General features: G+C 42.4%; 1 protein-coding gene and 1 long non-coding RNA gene across 4 annotated transcripts in view; one reads left to right on the top strand and one right to left on the bottom strand.

Annotated features, from left to right (window-relative positions):
* Nucleotides 1-343: 343 nt before the first annotated feature.
* Nucleotides 344-6113, bottom strand: LOC119928348. Its single transcript, XR_005451073.1, has 3 exons — nucleotides 6062-6113; nucleotides 1757-1857; nucleotides 344-675 (listed from the first exon to the last, which is right to left on the bottom strand). It is a non-coding gene; the product is annotated as an uncharacterized LOC119928348 (long non-coding RNA).
* Nucleotides 5909-23365, top strand: part of SPEN (spen family transcriptional repressor) — a 94864-nt gene continuing 77407 nt past the window's right edge. For all 3 annotated transcript variants that reach the window (XM_038746518.1, XM_038746520.1, XM_038746519.1), the window contains exon 1: nucleotides 5909-6104. In XM_038746518.1, coding sequence (XP_038602446.1) covers nucleotides 6022-6104 — 83 coding nt within the window. In that variant the 5' untranslated portion in view covers nucleotides 5909-6021. The remainder of the gene's footprint in view (nucleotides 6105-23365) is intronic.

The raw sequence follows: 23365 nt of genomic DNA on the forward strand, positions 1-23365 counted from the left end.
ATCCAAGGTGAGGTGTGCACTCTCTTTGTATAATCACATGGTTGAATTTTCTGAACCACTTGCATTTCCTAAATGCTGCTGTACCCTGAGCCAGCTTCTTCCTTTTGCTTTCGTTGGTGATGTTTACATCTTTCCCAAGAAGTTACCACTAATTCAGAATCCATCAGGTTTTATAAGAGTAATTTACATTGTTTCTTCCCATGCGCCTCGCCTTGCGGTTGCTTGCACTGAAATTCATTGTTCATTTTAAGACTGCAGACCAGTTAGGCTCACCAGCTGCAGCCACTGTATATTTTGTAGGCGGTTCGAGTTTAAGTAATAAATAGACCGGCAGTCACCAAACTCAATCTTGCTTTATTCTGGTACAGGAATTATCTATTTTTGTCTCCAGTCCTAAATCTCAGGGCCAATTATTTTCTCTTATTCCCTTTTTCAAGGGACCACCTCCACTGTCTTTTCAAAGATGACACCCATTTCATGCACTGGGATATTTGTTTTCTGGAGGACATTTCGATCCCTATCGCGACACTGTTTTATTATTTTCACCGTACTGTGAATGAATTCTGCTGGGATGTTTCTTCCAAACTGTAGACTTCCTTTTTCTTCCTCTTTCTGTTCCTCCCTGCAAAAGCGCAGAACAGTTATCTGCCGAAATAGAAGATAGAAACCACACTCCTGGAAAACACAAGTCAAGTAAGCCTTTTAATCAACATCCTACAACCTGGAGACTTGACAAGAAACCCGTCAAAGGCACAGATTCAGTTCATTGGAAAATCAAACCCCTTGGCAAGGTTGACCCAAGAGCCAGCTCACTATGTACTGTGCTTGTTGCTCTGGTGTGGTTATGGCATACAGTTTGTCGAGGGTGCAGTGTGGGGACTTGCTTAACCTTGAGAATGTACTGGGGGTGGGGGGGTGGAGAGAGATTCTCAATAGGCCCAAATGAGATGGCTTATCAAATCCAGGAAATTAAATGCAAGCAGATATTGAAGTGGTCAGGGGTTAGTGTGGCACTCGACTCTCTGCTCAACAAATAAGGTCATTATTTTGTTGGAAGTTAGAGGACTCGAAGGGGGGAAAAAAAACCCTGAAGGATTATTCTCTGTCACCGCAATAAGGTTGTAGTCAAGGTCACATGATTTCATAATATGAATCCAGAGTTCTACAGTGTGCAGTTTTTCTTGCTGTTCACTTTGTGAAAAGGGAAATTTAAACGTGAGTTTTCTATTGTTTTTAAAATGTGGGAATTCGCAAACTTGTCCAGGTCTAAAAAAGGCTTTCCCCTAGAGGGAAAATCCTGGCTTTGAAGGGAAGGTAATTAACGATCAGCCTGTTCAAAATGTGATTTGCGTGAGGGACTGATCTCTTCAATAGGGAAGAATGGCCATGGATATTGTAAATCCCATTCTGCAGGGCCGGTCTCTAGGCCATTCCATTCATGATGCTGTACCGTATTCCTGACCGGGCCCAGAAGTTGCCTCACCTCAATGCTCATTGTGTGAGTGAGTACAATAGGCTCAGTTTTGTGCAAATTAGCCAAATCCCTCAGGACTTTGCCTCTTAGCTGAGCAAAGACTGACGTTGCCCCCACATTGCATGTGCCATTTGGAGGAAGTGACTGGCCGGTGTTCCTTTTGTACCCGGGTACAAGCGCTTAGTACAGTGCTCTGCACACAGTAAGCGCTCAATAAATACGATTGAATGAATGAATGAATATTCCTAACATGGGTGATGCCCACAAAAGCAGACTCCTCACCAACACTCCTCGAAATTGATCTCACCGTCCAATTTTCATCCGATTGGAGCTACTTGAAGAGACATGAGAAGCCTTTTGCTTTCTCCTGTGGATTTCTCTTCCTGGTAGGAAGAAAATTCTTGAGGTCCCAGTGATGCCCAAATGATGACTACTCCTTAAAATGGTTTATACAGTCATTCTTTTATACAGTCATTTATACAGTCATTCTTTGAAAATCAGGTTACAAAAAATCTTGAGATTTTTTGAATAGCATATGTGGGGAAGGATGGGGGGGATGGGTGTTTTAGTCTTCCCCTGCAGTTAGGGGGGATTGAGGGAAGGTGTGGAAACATGGTGTGCCCCCGGGGTGGGCAAAGGCCTCAATCCCTGGGCCTTGTGGGACCAGAAAGGATTGTGGCTTATCCGGTGGTGGGAATCGGGTCAGGTGTTTAATAATAATAATGATGGTATTTGTTAAGCACTTACTATGTGCCAAGCACTGTTCTAAGCACTGGATATGCCCCCATGAAAGAGCCAGGACTCCTCCTTGCTTCCACCAGGGCAGCAGCTACAGATGCCTGTGAATCCCTGAGAAGCTGCTGTGTCTCCTTGGAAAGAGCCTGGGCTTTGGAGTCAGAGGTCATGGGTTCAAATCCCAGCTCTGCCAACTGTCAGCTGTGTGACTTTGGGCAAGTCCTCTCCCCCACTTCCCCCTCCCCATCCCCCCTGCCTTACCTCCTTCCCCTCCCCACAGCACCTGTATATATGTTTGCATGTATTTATTACTCTATTTGTACATATTTATTCTATTTAGTTAATATGTTTTGTTTTGTTGTCTGTCTCCCCCTTCTAGACTGTGAACCCGCTGTTGGGTAGGGACCGTCTCTATAATGTTGCCAACTTGTACTTCCCAAGCGTTTAGTACGGTGCTCTGCACACAGTAAGCGCTTGATACGATTGATTGAATGAATGAATGAGTGAACTTAACTTCTCGGTGCCTGTTACCTCATCTGGAAAATGGGGATTAAAATTGTGAGCCCCCGTGGGACAACCTGATCACCTTGTAACCTCCCCAGCACTTAGAACAGTGCTTTGCACATAGTAAGCACTTAACAAATACCAACATTATTATTATTATTATCCCTTCCTGAGGTGGAGAGGGCCTTTCTTCCTTGTCTTTGGAATGGGAGCAGGTCCCTCTTTCCCTCCCCTTCCTATCTCTCCACCTTACCTCCTTCCCCTCCCCACAGCACCTGTATATATATGTATATGTTTGTACGTCTTTATTACTCTATTTTATTTGTACATATTTATTCTATTTAGTTAATATGTTTTGTTTTGTTTGTCTGTCTCCCCCTTCTAGACTGTGAGCCGGCTGTTGGGTAGGGACCATTTCTATATGTTGCCAACTTGTACTTCCCAATAACTTATCCCCCCCGCCTTACCTCCTTCCCTCCCCCACAGCACCTGTATATATGTATATATTTTTGTACGTATTGATTACTCTATTTTTTTACTTGTACATATCTATTCTATTTATTTTATTTTGTTAATATGTTTTGTTCTCTGTCTCCTCCTTCTAGACTGTGAGTCTGCTGTTGGGTAGGGACCGTCTCTAGATGTTGCCAACTTGTACTTCCTAAGCGCTTAGTACAGTGCTCTGCACACAGGAAGCGCTCAATAAATATGATTGAATGAATGAATCTCTGTGTCTCTGTCCCTTCTGGACTCCGAGCCCACCGTTGGGTAGGGACCGTCTCTATATTGTTGCCAATTTGGACTTCCCAAGCGCTTAGTCCAGTGCTGTGCATACATTAAGCGCTCAATAAATGTGACTGAATGAATGACGGTGAGAGAAGTTGCTCAGGGTTGGACTTTGACTCCAACACGGGGGCGGGGGGCAGCAGGATGAGTGCATATTTGTACTCACTTGTACATACTTATTATTTTACTATTCTATTTATTTTATTTTGTTAATAGTTTTGTTTCCTCCCTTCAAGGCCCTACTGAGAGCTCACCTCCTCCAGGAGGCCTTCCCAGACTGAGCCCCTTCCTTCCTCTCCCCCCTCGTCCCCCGTCCATCCCCCCATCTTACCTCCTTCCCTTCCCCACAGCACCTGTATATATGTATATATGTTTGTACATATTTATTACTCTATTTTACTTGTACATATCTATTCTATTTTATTTTGTTAGTATGTTTGGTTTTGTTCTCCGTCTCCCCCTTCTAGACTGTGAGCCCACTGTTGGGTAGGGACCGTCTCTATATGTTGCCAACTTGGACTTCCCAAGCGCTTAGTCCAGTGCTCTGCACCCAGTTAAGCGCTCAATAAATACGATTGATTGATGGTCTGTCTCCCCCTTCTAGCCTGTGAGCCCGCTGTTGGGTAGGGACCGTCTCTACATTGTTGCCAACTTGGGCTTCCCAAGTGCTTAGTACAGTGCTCCGCACACAGGAAGCGCTCAATAAATGCGACTGAAGGAATGAGTCTAAAAGGGGAGTCTAATTTTAGACTCCCCCCCTTTATCATCATCATCAATCGTATTTATTGAGCGCTTACTGTGTGCAGATCACTGTACTAAGCACTTGGGAAGTACAAGTTGGCAACATATAGAGACAGTCCCTACCCAACAGTGGGCTCACAGTCTAAAAGGGGGAGACAGAGAACAACACCAAACGTAGTAACAAAATAAAATAAATAGAATAGATATGTACAAGTAAAATAAATAAATAGAGTAATAAATATGTACAAACATATATACATATATACAGGCGTTGTGGGGAAGGGAAGGAGGTAAAATCGGGGGGATGGAGAGGGGGACGAGGGGGAGAGGAAGGAGGGGGCTCAGTCTGGGAAGGCCTCCTGGAGGAGGTGAGCTCTCAGTAGGGCCTTGAAGGGAGGAAGCCCACTGTTGGGTAGGGACTGTCTCTATATGTTGCCAATTTGTCCTTCCCAAGCGCTTAGTACAGTGCTCTGCACATAGTAAGCGCTCAATAAATATATATATGTATATATGTTTGTACATATTTATTACTCTATTTTACTTGTACATACCTATTCTATTTATTTTGTTAGTATGTTTGGTTTTGTTCTCTGTCTTCCCCTTTTAGACTGTGAGCCCACTGGTGGGTAGGGACCGTCTCTGTATGTTGCCAATTTGTCCTTCCCAAGTGCTCAGTCCAGTGCTCTGCACATAGTAAACGCTCAATAAATATATATATGTTTGTACATATTTATTAGTCTATTTTACTTGTACATACGTATTCTATTTATTTTATTTTGTTAGTGGTTTTGTTCTCCGTCTTCCCCTTTTAGACTGTGAGCCCACCGGTGGGTAGGGACCGTCTCTGTATGTTGCCAATTTGTCCTTCCCAAGCGCTCAGTCCAGTGCTCTGCACATAGTAAGCGCTCAATAAATATATATATATATGTATATATGTTTGTACATATTACTCTATTTTACTTGTACATACCTATTCTGTTTTATTTTGTTAGTATGTTTGGTTTTGTTCTCTGTCTTCCCCTTTTAGACTGTGAGCCCACTGGTGGGTAGGGACCGTCTCTGTATGTTGCCAATTTGGCCTTCCCAAGCGCTCAGTCCAGTGCTCTGCACATAGTAAGCGCTCAATAAATATATGTATATATGTTTGTACATATTTATTTATTTTACTTGTACATATCTATTCTATTTATTTTGTTAGTATGTTTGGTTTTGTTCTCTGTCTTCCCCTTCTAGACTGTGAGCCCACCGGTGGGTAGGGACCGTCTCTGTATGTTGCCAATTTGTCCTTCCCAAGCGCCCAGTACAGTGCTCTGCACATAGTAAGCGCTCAATAAATACGATTGATGATGATGATGATGAATGTTCCTCACTCCACTTTTCCCAGTGGCTTCCCCTCCCCCCCCCCCCCTTTTATTTTTCTTTCGCGCCTGCGCCGTGCGGAGTTCCCGCTCCCCCGCCCTCCCGCGCCTGCGCGCCGGCCGTGAGGCCTCGTCAGGGCCGAAGCGCGCCCCCGCGGAGGGAGGTGGGGGGGGATAGGAGGAGCCGAAGGGGTCGGGCGCGCGCGTTTTCTCCCCCCCCCCCTCCGCGGAGCGGCCAGTGCGCATGCGCCGGCGCCGCGCGAGGCTCGGCCGCGCGCGCGCGTGCGGAGGAGCCAGAGCGGAGCGGGGAGTCCGGACGGTGGGAAGCCGGGGGAGAGGGATGGTGGCCGCGGGACCCGACCACGTCGTCGACGCCATCGCCTCCTCCCGGCTGTGAGGGGCCCGCCCGGGGAGGGAGCCGGCATGGTCCGGGAAACCAGGCACCTCTGGGTGGGAAACTTACCGGAGAATGTGCGGGAGGAGAAGATCATCGAGCATTTCAAACGGTGAGTGGCGAGGAGGGGGGAAGGGCCCGCGCTCCCTCCGTCCCCTCCCCTCGGCCGCCCCTCTGAGGAGAGCGGGGGGGGGGCTCCCCCGACGACGGAGGGCCCCGCCCGCCCGCACCGGGCCCCGTTGCTGCCAACGAACTGGGGGTGCAGCCCCCCCCCTCCGCCTCCTTCCAGCTGCGCCCCCGTTTCCGCGGTTGGTTTCCCAGCTGCCGCCCTGGAGGGTCTTGAGGCCTCCTCCGTTTCTGTGGTGGCCTCCACCTCCCCCAAGCCGCTCCTAATCAATCAATCAATCGCCTTTATTGAGCGCTCGCCGGGTGCAGAGCACTGGGCTGAGCGCTTGGGAAGTCCAAGTGGGCAACATCTAGAGACAGTCCCTACCCGTCGGTGGGCTCACAATCAATCAGTCAGTCGTATTTATTGAGCAATCACTGTGTGCAGAGCACTGGACTAAGCGCTTGGGAAGTCCAAGTGGGCAACATCTAGAGACGGTCCCTACCCGTCGGTGGGCTCACAATCAATCAATCAGTCGTATTTATTGAGCAATCACTGTGTGCAGAGCACTGGACTAAGCGCTTGGGAAGTCCAAGTGGGGAACATACAGAGACAGTCCCTACGCAACAGTGGGCTCACAATCAATCAATCGTATTTGTTGAGCAATCACTGTGTGCAGAGCACTGGACTAAGCGCTTGGGAAGCACAAGTGGGCAACATATAGAGACAGTCCCTACCCAACAGTGGGCTTCACAATCAATCAATCAATCGTATTTATTGAGCAATCACTGTGTGCAGAGCACTGGACTAAGCGCTTGGGAAGTCCAAGTGGGGAACATACAGAGACAGTCCCTACGCAACAGTGGGCTCACAATCAATCAATCGTATTTGTTGAGCAATCACTGTGTGCAGAGCACTGTACTAAGCGCTTGGGAAGCACAAGTGGGCAACATATAGAGACAGTCCCTACCCAACATCATCATCAATCGTATTTATTGAGCGCTTACTGTGTGCAGAGCACTGGACTAAGCGCTTGGGAAGTACAAGTGGGCAACATATAGAGACAGTCCCTACCCAACAGTGGGCTCACAATCAATCAATCAATCAATCGTATTTATTGAGCAATCACTGTGTGCAGAGCACTGGACCAAGCGCTTGGGAAGTACAAGTGGGCAACATATACAGTCCCTACCCAACAGTGGGCTCACAATCTAAAAGATCAATCAGTCGTATTTATTGAGCGCTTACTGTGTGCAGAGCACTGGACTAAGCGCTTGGGAAGTACAAGTGGGCAACATATCATCAATCGTATTTATTGAGCGCTTACTGTGTGCAGAGCACTGGACTAAGCTCTTGGGAAGTACAAGTGGGCAACATATCATCATCAATCGTATTTATTGAGCGCTTACTGTGTGCAGAGCACTAGACCAAGTGCTTGGGAAGTCTAAGTGGGCAACATATAGAGACAGTCCCTACCCAACAGTGGGCTCACAGTCTAAAAGATCAATCAGTCGTATTTATTGAGCGCTTACTGTGTGCAGAGCACTGGACCAAGCGCTTGGGAAGTACAAGTTGGCAACATTTAGAGACAGTCCCTACCCAACGGTGGGCTCACGGTCTAAAAGATCAATCAGTTGTATTGAGCGCTTACTGTGTGCAGAGCACTGTACCAAGCGTTTGGGAAGTACAAGTTGGCAACATACAGAGACAATCCCTACACAACAGCGGGCTCACAGTCTAAAAGATCAATCAGTAGTATTTATTGAGCGCTTACTGTGTGCAGAGCACTGTAGTAAGCGCTTGGGAAGTCCAAGTTGGCAACATATAAAGTCATCTTAGTTGGGCGGGGGGGAAGGGGGGGAATAAAAACAGATCCCACTGCGGACCCCCAGGTCTGTACCCCGTCTCCCCCCCCCCTTCAAACTATTCTTTAAGGGCAAGGGGGGGCTTGTGCTCCCCATCCGTGGAGAGAGGAGGCGGCTCTCTTTCTTTCTTGTGTGTGCGTCTGAGATCCCGCTACCCCTCCCCCAAATAGGATCCGTCTATCGAGTTACTGATTTTTTCCATCCTCCCTCGCCGACCCCCCCAACAACAACCCTCATGGACTCCAGGATGGGAAACTCTGGAGTCGCATAGCAACTCTTCCTCCTCCTGCTGCCGCTGCTACTCTTCCTCGCCCGGTGGACTCTTGTGTGTGGAAATAGCTGTGCTAAAGGGGTTTCAATGCGAAAGAAAACGAAATGCAGAAATGAAGATCTTTTTAGATTTTTTTTTTTGACCGAAAAATTTTGGATCTGGTTTTTAATCTGGAAATTTTTGATAGACAGTGGCGACTTTTCACGTCGAAGATTTACAGGCACAGAAGATAAATGGAAATAAATATATTTTGTGAGCAGCCTCGTGTCTGGAAATAACAGTTGGTGGTTCGCCTGTTCCCCTCTCCCTCTCTCCTTTCAACCATTTCCAGCCTCTGAATAAGGAGGTTGGTGGGAACTAGACGGTTACAAACTAAAAAAAAAAAAAAATAGAAATTCTCGAAGACACAAACCTCAAATAGAACCTTAGTTTGCAAGAAATCTCTGGATCTCTAATACCGCGGGCTGCACGGTATCGTTAATGGCATACTTACACTTATAAATCCGGTACTTTTCCCACCATAGACGCTTCAGTGTAATGGTTAAAAAAAAATGCATGGTTTTGATTAGAAGTTGTAACCTCCTCCCCCCTCCCTGTAAGTTTTGTCCATGAAATACAATAATGAAAGTGGCAGTGTATCCGTTTTTATTTAATTTAGCACCATTTGCTAATTTCTTTGTTTGGGAAAATATCCATGTAACTGCTGTGGGGAAGTAGGAGGAGTCCGGTGGAAAGAAGGCGCTCAGATTACCGCTTTACCTTAGAAACAGTTCGGGGTTTTTCGATGGGTTGTATAAAATATTATTTTAGAAGATCGTTTTGGAAAATCAGGGCCTAGAGTTTTTCAAGACCCCGAAAGGTCGGTGAGTTTTTTTTCTTAGCCCTCAAGTTCTCCTTCCTTCTGTGTAGTGAGTGGAGGAAAATTATGGAGCGTCCTTATTAGTGAGTCACCATGGGAAAAATAGACTCGGTTGCTAGCACATGAGCAGCTTGGACGAGGAAATGGAAGCAGTAGCAGCAGAGCTGCCGGGTGGCTTTTTTTTTTTTTAAATGGAGGATCATTGATTATTTTGGGGGTTGGTGCTTCGGGGATCTTAAATCTTACCGAGGGTGAAAAGGAGTTGTGCTAATAGTGCGACCATTCAGAAGCGCCTAAACCGGCCTTGGGAGGAGTGGGGGAGGCGCTCCCTTTTTCTCCGTCTTCCATCATCATCGTCATTGTTATTATTTACTCGGTTGTGAGCAAAAGGCCAGGGAAGCCTCCTTTGTAATTGTGATGTGAAGAGCGGTTTTGTAGGATGGATTTTTTTTTCCTCCCGTGGCCCCCTCCCAGGTTGCTCGTAAGAGGTGGAAAATCTGTGCGATTTAAGCGTCGATTACCAGAGCGGATAAACCTTTTTTTTTAGGTTAAACGTGCTCAGGCGGAGAGAGAGGCAGCGCTATCCTTTCTCCCCTTGTGGTCTTTCTCCGAGGGTCAGTGTCATCGGCTTCAGAGGCTGGGAAATTTCACATACACCAGGGTGCAAACACGTGCATTGCAGCATTTGCTTTGCTGTGCGGTGGCCTGCAGCCAGGCTTGTCAGCATGCAGCTTATCTCTGTAGGTTCCAGAAGCGTTGGTCTGTTTTTTTTTATTATTTCGCAGGGCACAGGGGCCCGGTTGAGGAGAGTAAGGGGAAGGAAGAGAGGAAACCTTCCCAAGGCGATTTAAGGAGTCTTTTCAGGGGAAGGCTGAGCTTGTGTGAATGACTTTCTAAAATGGCGGCTGGGGCCCAGTTTTCTGTGGGAAACAGCAGAGCAGGGCTCAGACTGCAGCGGGGGGTGGAGAGGCTCTGATCTGCAATCAGAAATAGCAGTTTAGCAAGACCCCACTTCACAATTGCACTTAGGAGATGGACCTGGCCACAGTGCCAATTCCATATTTCTTAGAGAAACTGGTTGTTCTCTAGACTAGCAGACCCTGGGCTGGGGCCCTCCCTTATTTTAAAGGCTCCCTCTCTCACCCCTAGTTAGCCAACTAGGGAAACTTCTATTTGGACACACTACTGCGCAATTTTTCCCCCCTCCTCTGCTGTACTGTCAGCCCGAGGGGGGTGGGTAACATCCAAAGGGATTCAGAGGGAATCTGGTTTCGGAATTCAGAAAAAGCAGGGAAGAAAAGGCGGCCGGGCCAGATTGTCTGCCCTTTTGGATGCAGTGATCATCATCAATCGTATTTATTGAGCGCTTACTATGTGCAGAGCACTGGACTAAGCGCTCGGGAAGTACAAATTGGCAACATACGCAATAAACCGTTTGGGTTGTTGAGAAATCCTGAGCGTTTTTGGTTGTTGAGAAATCGGAGTGAGGAGAACCTGATTAAGCCCTTCGTGTGAAACTAGATAAAAAAAAAGACCACTTTACCCCCAGCCGATCACTGCAGTACCTAATCACTCTCGTACGGGTTTACGTGGTTTATCGTGGGAACACGGTAGAAGACTATTTTCAGGAAAAAATATTCTCCGCAGCCATCTCCTACCCGCGCGGTTTACTTTTTAGAGCGTGTGTGCGGACGGGCAAGTGAAAATCTGGCAGCTTTCTAGCATTCTGGGGTTATTTTTCGGTTGTAAAAATAGCAGTGGCACTGTTCCATAAAGGTGGATCAGGAAGATGGCAGTGCCTGTGTCATCATTTTTTTTTTTTTGTCTCGCCTCTTGCCTTTCGATTTGGGAAATAAATGCAAATTGGTGTTAAACTACATATACACATTTTGCTTGGTTATTTTTAGCCAAAATTATAAAATAATTTCCATTGGAAAACGTGGAGGGATAGAAAAACCCTGATGAATACAAAGCACGGAAAATACTGTATCTTATCCTTAACCGGTATCTTCTAGTCAGGTATTTAAATATCTGCTGATTTAAAATTCGATGGTATAGCTGTTAAATTGCCCCAGCTACTGTTTTTGCACAATAGAGTCAGTCTTTTCCTTTGTATGTGTGGTGGCTGGAGACAGGGAGGGACAAGATAAGAGAATTGTATCACAGCCTTGTTTTTGTGGCATTAGGGCAAAAAATAAGTTGTGAATATGTGTGGATATATAAAGGCAACCCCTCGAATTTGAATATGTACTGAATAAAGCTTGCTAAGTAATTTTTGGCACTTTAAAGCTGTTTTTCAGATTTTGCTGATCTTGAGTAAATCAAATAATCAGGTTCCCACCCATCCCCCACCCTGAGAATAGGGTAAAGAATATGCAAAGAAGGTGACTGAGCGCCATTAAGAAGTCCCCTTTGTAGCAATAATTATTGTTTGAGCGAAATCTCCAGAATGGCAAAGGCCTTGTTTAGCCACAGAACAATGGATACCTGTTGTTCCGATATGCTAATTGAATTTTATTTATGTCAAATAGTTTTAGGGCTAGTGTTTTTCAATACTGCCTAATTCTAAAATGCCATAATGACTCTTCTGCATATGCGAAATCAACTCAGTGGGATGTATTGTTCAGCTCTGAGTTTTTCCTTTGGGACAGAGCAGTGTGTCATATTACAGAATATTTTCCTTTTCAGTATTTTGCTGTACTGCATTTTGATTGGGAGGAGTTATTTTTTTTCTTGACATTTTAGATTGACATTTGGTGACTGGCAAATGGTATCAGAATGCACTCTAAGAAAGGATAATATATTGAGGACATCTTATAAAGCTTTTTTTTTTTCCAGGGTTGGGGAAAGTGGGGAAGAGAGGTTATAGATTGACAAGGACTGTTGAAGGTGTTCCTTACAAAATCTCAATATTTTGAGGAATAGGTTTTAAAAACTTCCTTTAATGCATAAAATGTGATATTTTTTCCTTTAGAGAATATTGGGCCCAGTGCCGTGGAGAGGTTGAGTTCTGACTTGGTTCAAGGCTCCCCCTCCCCCCCAACTATATTACTAGACTTTTTATCCTGTACTTCTCTGGAGGTTTTAGGTGGTATATTTGTGAAGTAATTGTATTAATGCACTAGGAAGTTTTATATATTATATATACATATATATATGTTATGTTTATAGGCATACATATGTCAAGTGGGTGATGAAGTGGGCTGATATTTTATTGAAAAAATTTTCAAATGACTCGGTGGTGAAAGGCCTACTGATCTCAAACCTTGTTTTAAAATTGCTTTTTATATTAGAAAACTTTGATAGCAACTGGCATAGGAGATCGGAAAAAGCTTTTCATAGGAGGAAAACCTTTTTCCTCCTATGATTTCACTTCCTGATCCCTAATGCTTGAAATCTGAGTCCCAGTTAGCCGTAGAATTTAGTTAACTTTGTAATCTGGAAATACCTTCAGAATTCATGTCATCCTTCATTAAAATGGGTTCCAAATTGCAGTTTTGGATGGTAATAAAGAATACGCAGCACTACTGAAACAGATGTCCAGCAGTTTCAGAACAAGGAGACTAAATATAGTAACGTTTGTCCCTAGTAGAAGTGCCAACCTTCCATACTTTTTCCTTACTTTTTCTTCCCTCCACTTATTCAAGACTATGCTTTGTTGCCTTTAAACTACTCGCATTTTGAATGGAAATGCATACTGGTGGAGGCCAATTAGAATGTTTAATCATTGTTATTAGAAACCATGTAATTTTTGTATGATAGCTAGCTGGCTTTTAGGGCGTGGGAAACCAGGTTTGCAGTCAAAAGATGTTCTCAGCAGTGCAGATGAGTTTAAAGAATGTAATAATATTCAGCTTTTTTTGGCATAAGTCAGTCAGAAGTTAAAAGGTCAAAAAGGAAATACCATCTCTAAAAATCTTAGTGAATTTAACTTTTATCTTCTACCCTACAATCTTGGCTTTGGTTTGTGCTGATTTCAACCTTTAAAAATGTGGAGGAAATATAAACCAGCTTGTTTAATGATTCATGAAGTGTTCCTTATGGTTTTATGGATTATTTCTGGAAAGAATGTTAGGTAAACCAGTTCAGTATTAAATTTAGGCAAATACTGTACAATACTCAAAAGAAAAAAAATCACCATTAAGCTTTGGTCAGTTGAAGGGAATTTTTTTACAAGGAAATGGAGACCCAGTTTTTTCGTGGTGTTATTTAAATGTTTTATGCTTCTGATATTTTTATGAAAAAACATATAATTTGATGTGATGTTAAGCAACCAGTCTAGTTACCAGTGGGATAACTTTTCCCCATTTTATTGATTTACTCTCTTTGGTTGGAGAGTAGTCAAAATTCTGTTGATATTGGTAACGGGTGTAAAAATGTGTTTGCAAAGAATTTCGTGATTACTGGCACCCGAGGCAATGGAAGAGAACTGCAGGGTGTCTAAATGTTGTTCCCAGTGGAGTTTCATTAATTTCATCTTGTTACCTTTCACTGAATTTTTTTTTTTTTTTTGCTGTGCACCTATTCAGGCCAGAAATACTAGGTTTTTGCCACTTATTCAGGATTCTGAATAAAAATGCCACTTCTTCCTCCTGAGACTAGTCTTTTTTCCATATTAACTTGGGACAGCTCCTGAGTTGACTGTTCTTATATTGTAGCATCCTGCTTATTTCCCATCAATCAGTAGTGCTTAAAGAGCATTTACTGTGGGCTGTACTAAGTACGCAGGAGAGTTCACTATAAGTAGAAGACAAGGCTGTTGCTCTCCGGGAGCTTTACAGTATAATGGAGACAGAAACGAGCAGAAAAAACAGCAGGAGTATGGAAGAGTGAATATGAGATATGTAGTGTACAAAAATCAATGTATTCAGTTTAGATACTTTTATACAGGAATCAGTTTGTCCACATAGTGTGTTTTTACTGCCCAGTTTGGGAAGAATGCAATGGCAGGAAGGGAACATTCATTGGAAAATGGGTATTTGCCTGCATTACGCTTGATGTGCTTTCGCAGATAATGGTTGATTGTGTGCATGTGGCATCAGAAACCTAGTGACTACTACAGCATTAGTTTTCTTTATCCTGGAGTTATGCAAGAATGCAATCCCCTTGTTGAGTTGAACTGACTTTATTAAAATGCAGCTGGCTGTTGAATTACTTGCCCTAATGGAAACTTCTTCAGTGTAATTGTACTGTGTAGTGCAAAATATGTTTAGTTGAAGGTCTAACCTATTTAGTAAGTAGAATTTCAAACACAGTTGGGGCTTTAATTGATTTTCTATTATGAAAGATATTTAAGAGGCTACCTTGGGAAGGGTTCGGTACTAAGCACTTGGGAGTACATTAGAGATTAAAGACATTCCTATGGTCAAGGACCTTATCTAAGGAGGGAGACACAATTTGTTTACAGAGAGGGGATAGAGAATGGGAAGATAGGTCAATAAATATGTTTAGGAAGTAGATAATGCAAGTTGAGATGTACAAAAGTCCTAAAGTGTGGAGCAGAGGTGCTAACTCTTCGTTTTGAGTGCAGAGGTGAGAAGGGGGCATGGGAATTGGGAGGGGACAGACTTCCAAAGGCTAACAGGCCAGAAAGCCACTGTTTTGAGTCTTTTCAGTTCTGTGTGACACCTTCATGTTGGAGAACTGGGATGAGCAAATCTGTTCATACAGCTGTGGGGTCCTCAGTGTCCCCATGGAGTGGGCATCTATGACTTGGAGAAAAGAAAATTAATTGGGGAATATGCCTCCTGAATATGCCTCTGAACATGGGGGGGAAATGGTCTTCTGGGCTTCAAAGAGGAGGGATTTTCAGACAGGGGAAGACATGAGCAAGGGAATGAAGGCAGGAGGGGTGAAAGCAAGGAACTAGCTGGGTAAAGAGCAGTTGAATAGGAAAAAGCTGGTGGGGAACCCTGAAATCAGCTGTCGGTTGTTTTTGGTTGATTTTGGAGTTGGGGAAACATATCACTCTACCTATGGATAATTGGGGTTCCAATACAGTTTACAGAAGCAGCATGGCTTAGTGGATAGAGCATGCCTGGGAGTTAGAAGGTAATGAGTTTTAATCCTGGCTGTGCCACTTGTCTGCTTTGTGACCTTGGGCAAGTCACTTTACTTCTCTGTGCCTCAGTTACCTCATCTGTAAAATGAGGATTGAGACCGTGAGCCCCACGTGAGACAGGGACTGTGTCCAACCCGATTTGCTTGTATCCACAGTGCCTGTCACATAGTAAGTGCTGAACAAGTACTGTGATTATTATTATTGCTTATACAGATTTGGAAATATTGCAGGGTCCTGGAGGGTAAAGTAGTTCTGAGTTCTTGCCATTGAGGAATTTGCTGTCTTGGGTGGGATGGGATGAGAGGAAGAGTGGATAAAATAACACACCTTAATGTTTTAAATTGAACGTGTGTGTAGTTCAGGCTGCCCCCTTCTAGAGAGTCAGTTAAAGGGCGGGAACTGTACAATAGTGGGTGAGGAATGTTGGTCTTGTTGAGGCTGTCTAAGTTTTTTTCTTTCTCTAAATCCTAAGATTTTTAAGGACAAATTGTGTTCTGTTTCTTTTATTTGAAATGTTGATGTTGACTAATGTAAAGCATATGCACAGAGGGTTATATACTTTACAGGTATCCTTTAATTTTTCTTGATTCTCGGCTTTCCCAGTTTTTTTGGTAGTCACCATGAAATAATCCCTTGTTCTCCATAATGAGTTTTCAGACAGATGGTTTTATTGTTGACCCATTTCAGCATAAATTGCTTGGTCATTCTGAAAAGCAGAAGTCCAAAAGAGAAACTTTTTAGTCACAGCTTTGAGCCACACAGGGACATGGATAGCAAACTTGCTTGTAGGACAAGCTTGCTAATTTGATTTGTTGGAGTTGCACTGTGGGAATTCTAACATATATTGTGAGAGTTTTGAGAGTTTTGTAGAAAAGCTCTCAAGTGATGCTTTGGAAAATGCTATTAGTAATGGCTGGGTGTATTCCATGGATACTATATTTATGCTCTAAATTAGCATAATGGAAAGTTATTAAGTTTTGCTGACATTTTATAGTGTAGTACTTTTCTAGGAATTAGTGGGAGTTCATATCCTGAAGAGTCTTGTTTTGTAGACTTTCTAAAAGTTGAAAATCATGAGCATTGCATTTCTTGTCAGTTAACTTTCAGAGATGAGTAAGTTGGGGATCATATTTTTTATGTTCTCTTGTTCTTCCAATGGAGAGGTTCTACATGAGTAGTAGTTACTTTATAAAGTCAAAATATAGGAAGCTGTGTGCTTGAACTTGTAAGGAAAAATTACATTTTATTATTCCATTGATTCAATTGGAATTAACCTGTTATGTGGAAGGCGGCTTGAAGGTAGCACCATGATGGACGTTTTTGAGATACACGTTCCTGGATTATTGCTGCATCCACCACTAGCAGAATATTTTGCACCCTTGCCAACTTCAGTTTTCCTCAAAAACTAAAATGCCTGAAGTGACTTCTCTTAAATTGAGTCCATAAGTAAAATAATATAGGTTAGAGCAAGAAAGTTAACAATCTAACTGCATCATTACAGTTTTTGCTTCTGAAAAAGTTGATTAAAAAAATCTTTGGTAATATTTTGAAGAAGCATTTCTAAATCAATTTCAGCAAATGGGTGGCGGAGACTTTGGGTTACTTGAGCTTATTGCTCTTGTCTGCTCCATTTCTACCCATTTCTCACTTTCTCTTCCCACTTTTCTTTCTCAATTTAGGGGGAGTACTGTTTAGGGTTTTATGAAGTATTTCCTAATTATAAAGCTTTAAATATATTAATTTGGTATGTACCGATGACTTTTTAGTAAGAAAATTCCTTTTAGTGCCGTTAGTGGGTAAGCTTGGGGGGCAGGGGCTATTTGTCATTTAAAAAAAATGTTCCCAAGTGCTTAGTTGAGTGCAATACATCTGGATGAATTTGTTAATGCTGTTACTACATTAGATTGTAAGATTCTAAAGGGCATGGACCACTGTGTGTGACTTATAAGGTATGCTCCTGGTACTCTTCTCTGTATACAGTTGGCTGTTTGTAAATACTGATGAATGAATACAAAAAAATTACTTGGTGTATGGTCTTCCCAGAAAAGTCAGTAATGGCCCAAGCACTTGCTCTACACTCCCTGCTTATGCATTTCCAGCGCTTAGAACAGTGCTGGGCACATAAGTGCTTAACGAATGCCATTATTATTATTATTATTATTTTCTGATCTTGGCGGTTGATTCCCACCTTTCCCTGAGGTAGATCAAAGAAGGGGATTCTCTCAGATGAAATCTGTAAAAGAACTAGGTCTCTACTTGCCCTCCCTGGACATGTTAAGAATTCAATCGCTTTGAGACTTTGTGTTCTTCCAGAGACCATTTTGATTTCTGGTTGAAAACAGTAGGCTTTTGCAGTTTCCAGAGTTGTAGAAGTCCCAGAAAGTGTATTCATCTGTCTCTTTCAACCCCATTCCTGGGCACTATTCATGCATAGAAATTCATTGGGCTACCTAAGAATGTGGAGCTGACAAAGCTGGTAACTAAACCCAGCTCCTCTGGGGATATATTTAAGGCTCAATCTGGTCATCCAAAGATTGATTATATTTCTTCGAGGATTCTGAGACAGTTTACACGCAGGGTCAATGACCAATCTTGGTTACCCATTCAGAAAAGACGACTGATAAAATCTGGCAAGCAAAAATGCTCAAACCCTGTCGTAGAGCTGCTTAGCCAAAATCATATTCCCTCCATACATTAGGAAGCTCTAGGATTGAGTTTTTTTAAACTACTACTTGTTGGGGATTCCGAGAAGCTGAAATTTTGTGACCCAGGAGCGAGAGTGTGTAAGACAGCTATCTTGGGTATTAGAGATTTAAGGTGGAGACTGAAAGTATAGGAATGCAAGGCCTTTTCAGCAACAATATCTGAAACAGCCAGTCAGGCCAGTATTCAAAAGTGTAACAATGAAATCAGGAAGTGCTTGGAAAAATGTGGGTTGATCATCATATTTTTGAGTGTTGATAGATCTTCATTGTTCTAAGTTTAATACCGCCTTGGGGAGCATGATCAAGAGGATGGGAATCAAATGTTGTGCAAGTAGTTGATGTCTCACTTGGAAAACTCTGTGTTTTACTATTAGTACATGCCTACCGAGTCGTGGGACAAAGGTCGGCTTTGTTTTGGTGTCTTTCTAAACTGGACTTCAGTAAATAAGGTTTTCTTGGACCCATATTTTTACACTCTAGAGATAGTTAAATTGGCAAAGTGTTTTATTACAACCCTTCAGTCTTCGAAATGCTTTTCTCTCTTGTTTGGAGATAATTATTGGTATTCTAGTCTCGTAATGGCTTTTAAATGCCAACTGAAGGTAAATGAAATACTTTGAATAGTTCTTTACCACTTAACGTTAATATTTTGTATGATTCAAGCATGCTAATTCCAAGTAAATATGATCTATTTAATATGTCCCCTTGTTTCTTGGAGTATTGCAGAACACAGAGCATTTTAAAACATGTACTGATATTGTAGAAGAATAGATTACCATAAATATTTTGTACCGCAGCAGAGATAAATAAGCATTTTAAAAATAAAATGTGGAAAAGTCCTAAAAAAGGCCTTTGAGAGGGAATTCCAGGGCAAAGACCACAGTTTTAGGGATCTTTTTTTTTAGGGAAATGCATTTTCAAAAGTGTGACTTTAAATGACGAGGGGGCCGAAGTTTTCTTTTCAGCATGGGAAGCCAGTGAATGTGTGTTTTCATTTCTTGCCTGGTGTTCACCCTTGGGAAGTGGACTTTGATCCTGAACTTTGCCATCTCTAATATATAGAATTTTCTTTTCATCCCAAAGTTAATGAAATGGCTTGAAAAGTAATACCAGTATATGAGAAACATTCATAAAGACTTTGTGTGCAACCAGGAGAAGTCTTCCTAAAATTATCATGTAAATCAAATTTTATAACAGATTTCTGTGGTGCACAGCAGAAGGATTCCATTCCCACAGTGTACATAAAATTGCATTTGAAAATAAAAATCTGTTATATGGACTCAGGAATGCTTGAATTAGAAAATGTCTTTATGTTCATAAAATGATAGGTTTGCAATAAAACATTGCAACGTTTGGTCTGTTTACACGATCTGGGAGTAAGGAAACTAATTTTTTTAAAAGAAATCTAACCATTTGTGTCAAGGAAAGGGACATTTAATCATTTCATCCCTCTGTTTTTTCAGGTGTGCCATTAAAAATACTAAAACCACATTTGGAGAATATTTTTAATTTTGGTTATGTAAATTGACACCAAGACCATCTGAGTTTACTCTCAATTTTGGGGTTATACCAACTATTCTTTTTAGGGCTCATTTGCCTGTATCTGACCAAAGCAGTGCTTGATCTTTGTAGCTCACAGTGTTGTAAAGCGCTTAGTACAGTGCTCAGGCGCTTAGTACAGTGCTCTGCACACAGTAAGCGCTCAATAAATACGATTGATTGATTGTAAATGTGTTTCCAAATAGCTCTGAATCTTAAAAATGTGCTCTTTCACAACATCTCACATCTCCTCTTCTATACTGTAAGCTCTATATGGACTGGGATTGACTGTCCCAAGCCCTTAACACAGTGCTCTGCGTATAGGAAGTACCCAGTCAATACCATTGACTGGAAATAGTCAAAGTTACTTTCCCTGGGAGTTTATACAATCATTAAATTGTATTTATTGTGCCAAGCACTGTACTAACGCTTGGGAGAGTACAGTATAAAGAGTTGATAGACAAATTCCCTGTCCACTGTAAGCGTAAGTTGAGTCTAGTCTACAGTTTAGACCAACATCAGATGTTTGATTGCTGCGAAGATGCAAGTGATTTTAAAAGGAAAGAGTGGTAGGGTGAAGGAGGATGGTACTTTCGTGAGTAGCAACTCCTATACCCCCCACTTCCATTTGGTTGTTGCTGCCCCAGATCATAGCTTTTGGTTTTTTAATACCTCCTGATGGATGGGTGACGAGCTAGATTTGGAGTGGGTTGGGGTACAGGCAGGCTGAGAGCCTCCAACTATTAGTTCTCCAGGAGACCTGGCTTGACATCAAAAGAACCGCAAATAGCTCGAGCCAGATTTGAGGCACCCCTGCCCCTCAGCATTATTAGTATCAAATATTTATTGAGGTCCCATTAAGAGCCAAGACATTATTCTAGATACTGACGGGTCTTTAATGGTTTACAGTTTGAGCCTCAATAACTGTTCTAGCAAGAAAAGAGCCCTCTTACCCATAACTCACAATTCTCTTATTATTTGTATTCTTGTGTTGTTTTTTTGCATTTCACCATTTCCTTGGGTGGTAACGTCTCCTTCCCTCTCCTCCAATTAGATTATGAGCTCTGATTTGGGCCGGGGACCTGTGTGATTTATCCTCCATTGTGATCTTCCCCCTTTAATACAGTGCTCTGCACAAAGTAGTTCTCAATACATACTTTTGAATATCTTTCCTGATTTCTATAGTTACGAGACCCATAAGATTGTTAGGGCTTTGAATGCAAATACCATGTCTTTTGGGTGCATATAAGAGTAAGAATCCAGTACAGCGCTTTGTGCACAATAAATGCTGTTGGTATGGAGATAAATGTAGAATTTTAGGTGTGGCTTTTTTGAGGTACGCAGTTTATGGTGTTCAGACAAGAGAAAAGCTGGACTATTTTGGAAGGTCCAACGTTGTGTTTTATTGAGCTTGATTCTTCCAGATTTTGAAACGTTTTAAGCTCCCCTCTTTATAATTCTTCAGGGAAAACTAAAAAAACACTCACATTTCCATTAAGTGTAGCTGAGTTTTCACTCTTTGAGAAATGGCAGAATTACATTCAATATTAATAAATTATTCAAGAGCCTATGGATTCTTGGTCTGCCTGAAGTGCCAGGGTCCCAGAAACAGGAAACTTGGTGATAACATAAGAAATGCTATTATTGATTCAAGGTAATTCAGTATCCTGTCTGAGTGGCCACAGAGTGCTTGGAAGAACAGTGTGATGGTCCTCCTCTTTGACATCCTAATGCTTATGGAGGTACCATTCATTGTACATTCCTGATCTCTCCCCTCACCACCACCACCAACAGTGAATGTAACAAAACAAACAATGCTATTGCTGTGGAAAAATCAATCTTTTAGCCTCAAGATACAGATAGGTGGGTTTGGTAATCAGGAACAAAACTCAAAATTAAGATTTGAAAGGGGTCTAGTGGAAAGAGCCCAGGATTTAGGAGTCGAGACATGGATTCCAATCCCAACTCACTTGCCTGTGGTGTGACCTTGGGCAAGTCACTTAACTTTTATTAATCAATGGTATTTATTGAGCACTTTTTGTATGCAAGGCACTGTTCGAAACACTTGGAAAAATACACTTCAGGTGGTGGTGGTGGTATACACGATCCCTGCCCAAGAATCCAGAGGGGGAGACAAAATGAAAATAAATTATGGCTAGGTGAAGTAGAATACAAGGATATACTTACCCGGTTGCACAGTAAAGTGCATAGCCAACGCTCAGGGGGATGATGATTTTAGGAGGTGATGTGATTTTAGGAGGGTTTTGAAGGTGAAGGAGGGGTTGACTGTGGGATATGAAGGTGGGGGGAGGGAGTTCCAGATCCAAGGGAGCATGTGGGCAAAGGGTCTGTGGTGGATTGGATGAGATCAAGGTACAGATGTGCCTGTTTCTTCATCTGAAAAATGCATATTAAGTAAATATCTGTTCTCCTTCTCCCTCAGATTGTGAGCCCCAAACATGAAACAACTGTGTCTAATCTGATAGTATTTACTCCAGCTCTTAGCACCGTGCTTGGCATATAAGGGCTTAAGACGCATGCCACAATTGTCCAAAGAATAAGGAGGAAGTGTGTCTTTGCTGTACTATCGTTTCTGTTAGAGTGGAGCAAGAGATGTGGCTGATAATTGCTTTGTTCATTACCGTACTGTCTGACTTCAAAAAGAAATGGTCTTGAAGCTTTTCCTTTTAGTTATGAAAGTCAGTTAATTGGTTTTACGGTGCTAATAACCCAACTATATAGCGTCACTCTCCCAACCCTTTTTTACCATCGTGCTGCGTCCAGCTACTCTGGCCTTTGTGTTCTTGCCGATCCGTTAAACATTTCTTTTGAATATGGTACTACTTTATGATGATATGATTGAAAGGTGCTGATGGGACACAAAACCATTTTATGCCTAATGGAATATACCCTCATTAAAAAGTGACATAGTTTAGGTATTTTTGGCTAAGTTGCCTGAGTATTCAGAGTGGCTGATTTCTCTCCTCTGCCCTCTCCCCGCTCCCTTTGTCTTCAGCTGCATATTCACTGAAGACAGAGAGTGGCAGGCCATGGTAATAAAACTACCCATCTATTTTATGAATATATGCATATTGTTGTCTTTCATATTTGAAGTTGACACCCCGGATGGTGAAATTCACTATTGGGTCTGGGGGTGTGTGTGTTTAACCAAAAAGTTGAATTTTTTTATATGGTATTTAAGTGCTTATTGTGTGCCAGGCACTGTACTAAGCATTGGTATAGGTACAGGACAATCAGGTCGGACACAGACCACATCCTATATGAGGGCTCATAATCTCAATCCGCATTTTATAGATTAGGTAATTGAGGCACCAAGAAATTAAGTGACTTGCCCCAAATCACACAGCAGACAAGTGGTGGAGCAGGGATTAGAACACATGTCCTCCTAGAGGGGTGTCAGAATCAGCACGGTCTCATGGCTGAAGCATGGGCCTGGCATTTATAGTAGATTTAAAATAAAATTTCATTAAAGCCCATAGGTAAGAGCTCTATCAGCTCTGACAGACCTATCTTTAGCTGCTTTGACCTCATAAGACAATAAACAGAAGTTTTATTATTTTTTTTTACTAGAAAAAGGTGGGAGAATTTGATCTAACATGAAAAATTTAATAAAACCTGAATATTTACAGAATTTAGTTTTCACCAATGGAGATGTTATACTAAGAGTTTTTATTTAGGAGTTTGCTAAGCTAGTTGGTATGTGTAAAAACCTGTTTTGTAAAAGTCAGCAATAAAGGACCTCATCAGATGCTTTCTGCTGCAGATGTCCAGAAGACTGCCAGTACAATTGGATTGCCCGATCGTATTGCCAGACAGAAAAATTTCCCGCCTGTTTTTATGTAGTGAATTTCAGGCAGAGAATTGAAAAACACTGAAGGGTTGAATATGGAGATTCCTTTGAACCTAAACACTGATAAGCTTGGATTAAAGCAGTGCCTGCTCTTCT

The sequence above is a fragment of the Tachyglossus aculeatus genome, chromosome 5, assembly GCF_015852505.1.
Source record: "Tachyglossus aculeatus isolate mTacAcu1 chromosome 5, mTacAcu1.pri, whole genome shotgun sequence".
Taxonomy (NCBI): domain Eukaryota; kingdom Metazoa; phylum Chordata; class Mammalia; order Monotremata; family Tachyglossidae; genus Tachyglossus; species Tachyglossus aculeatus.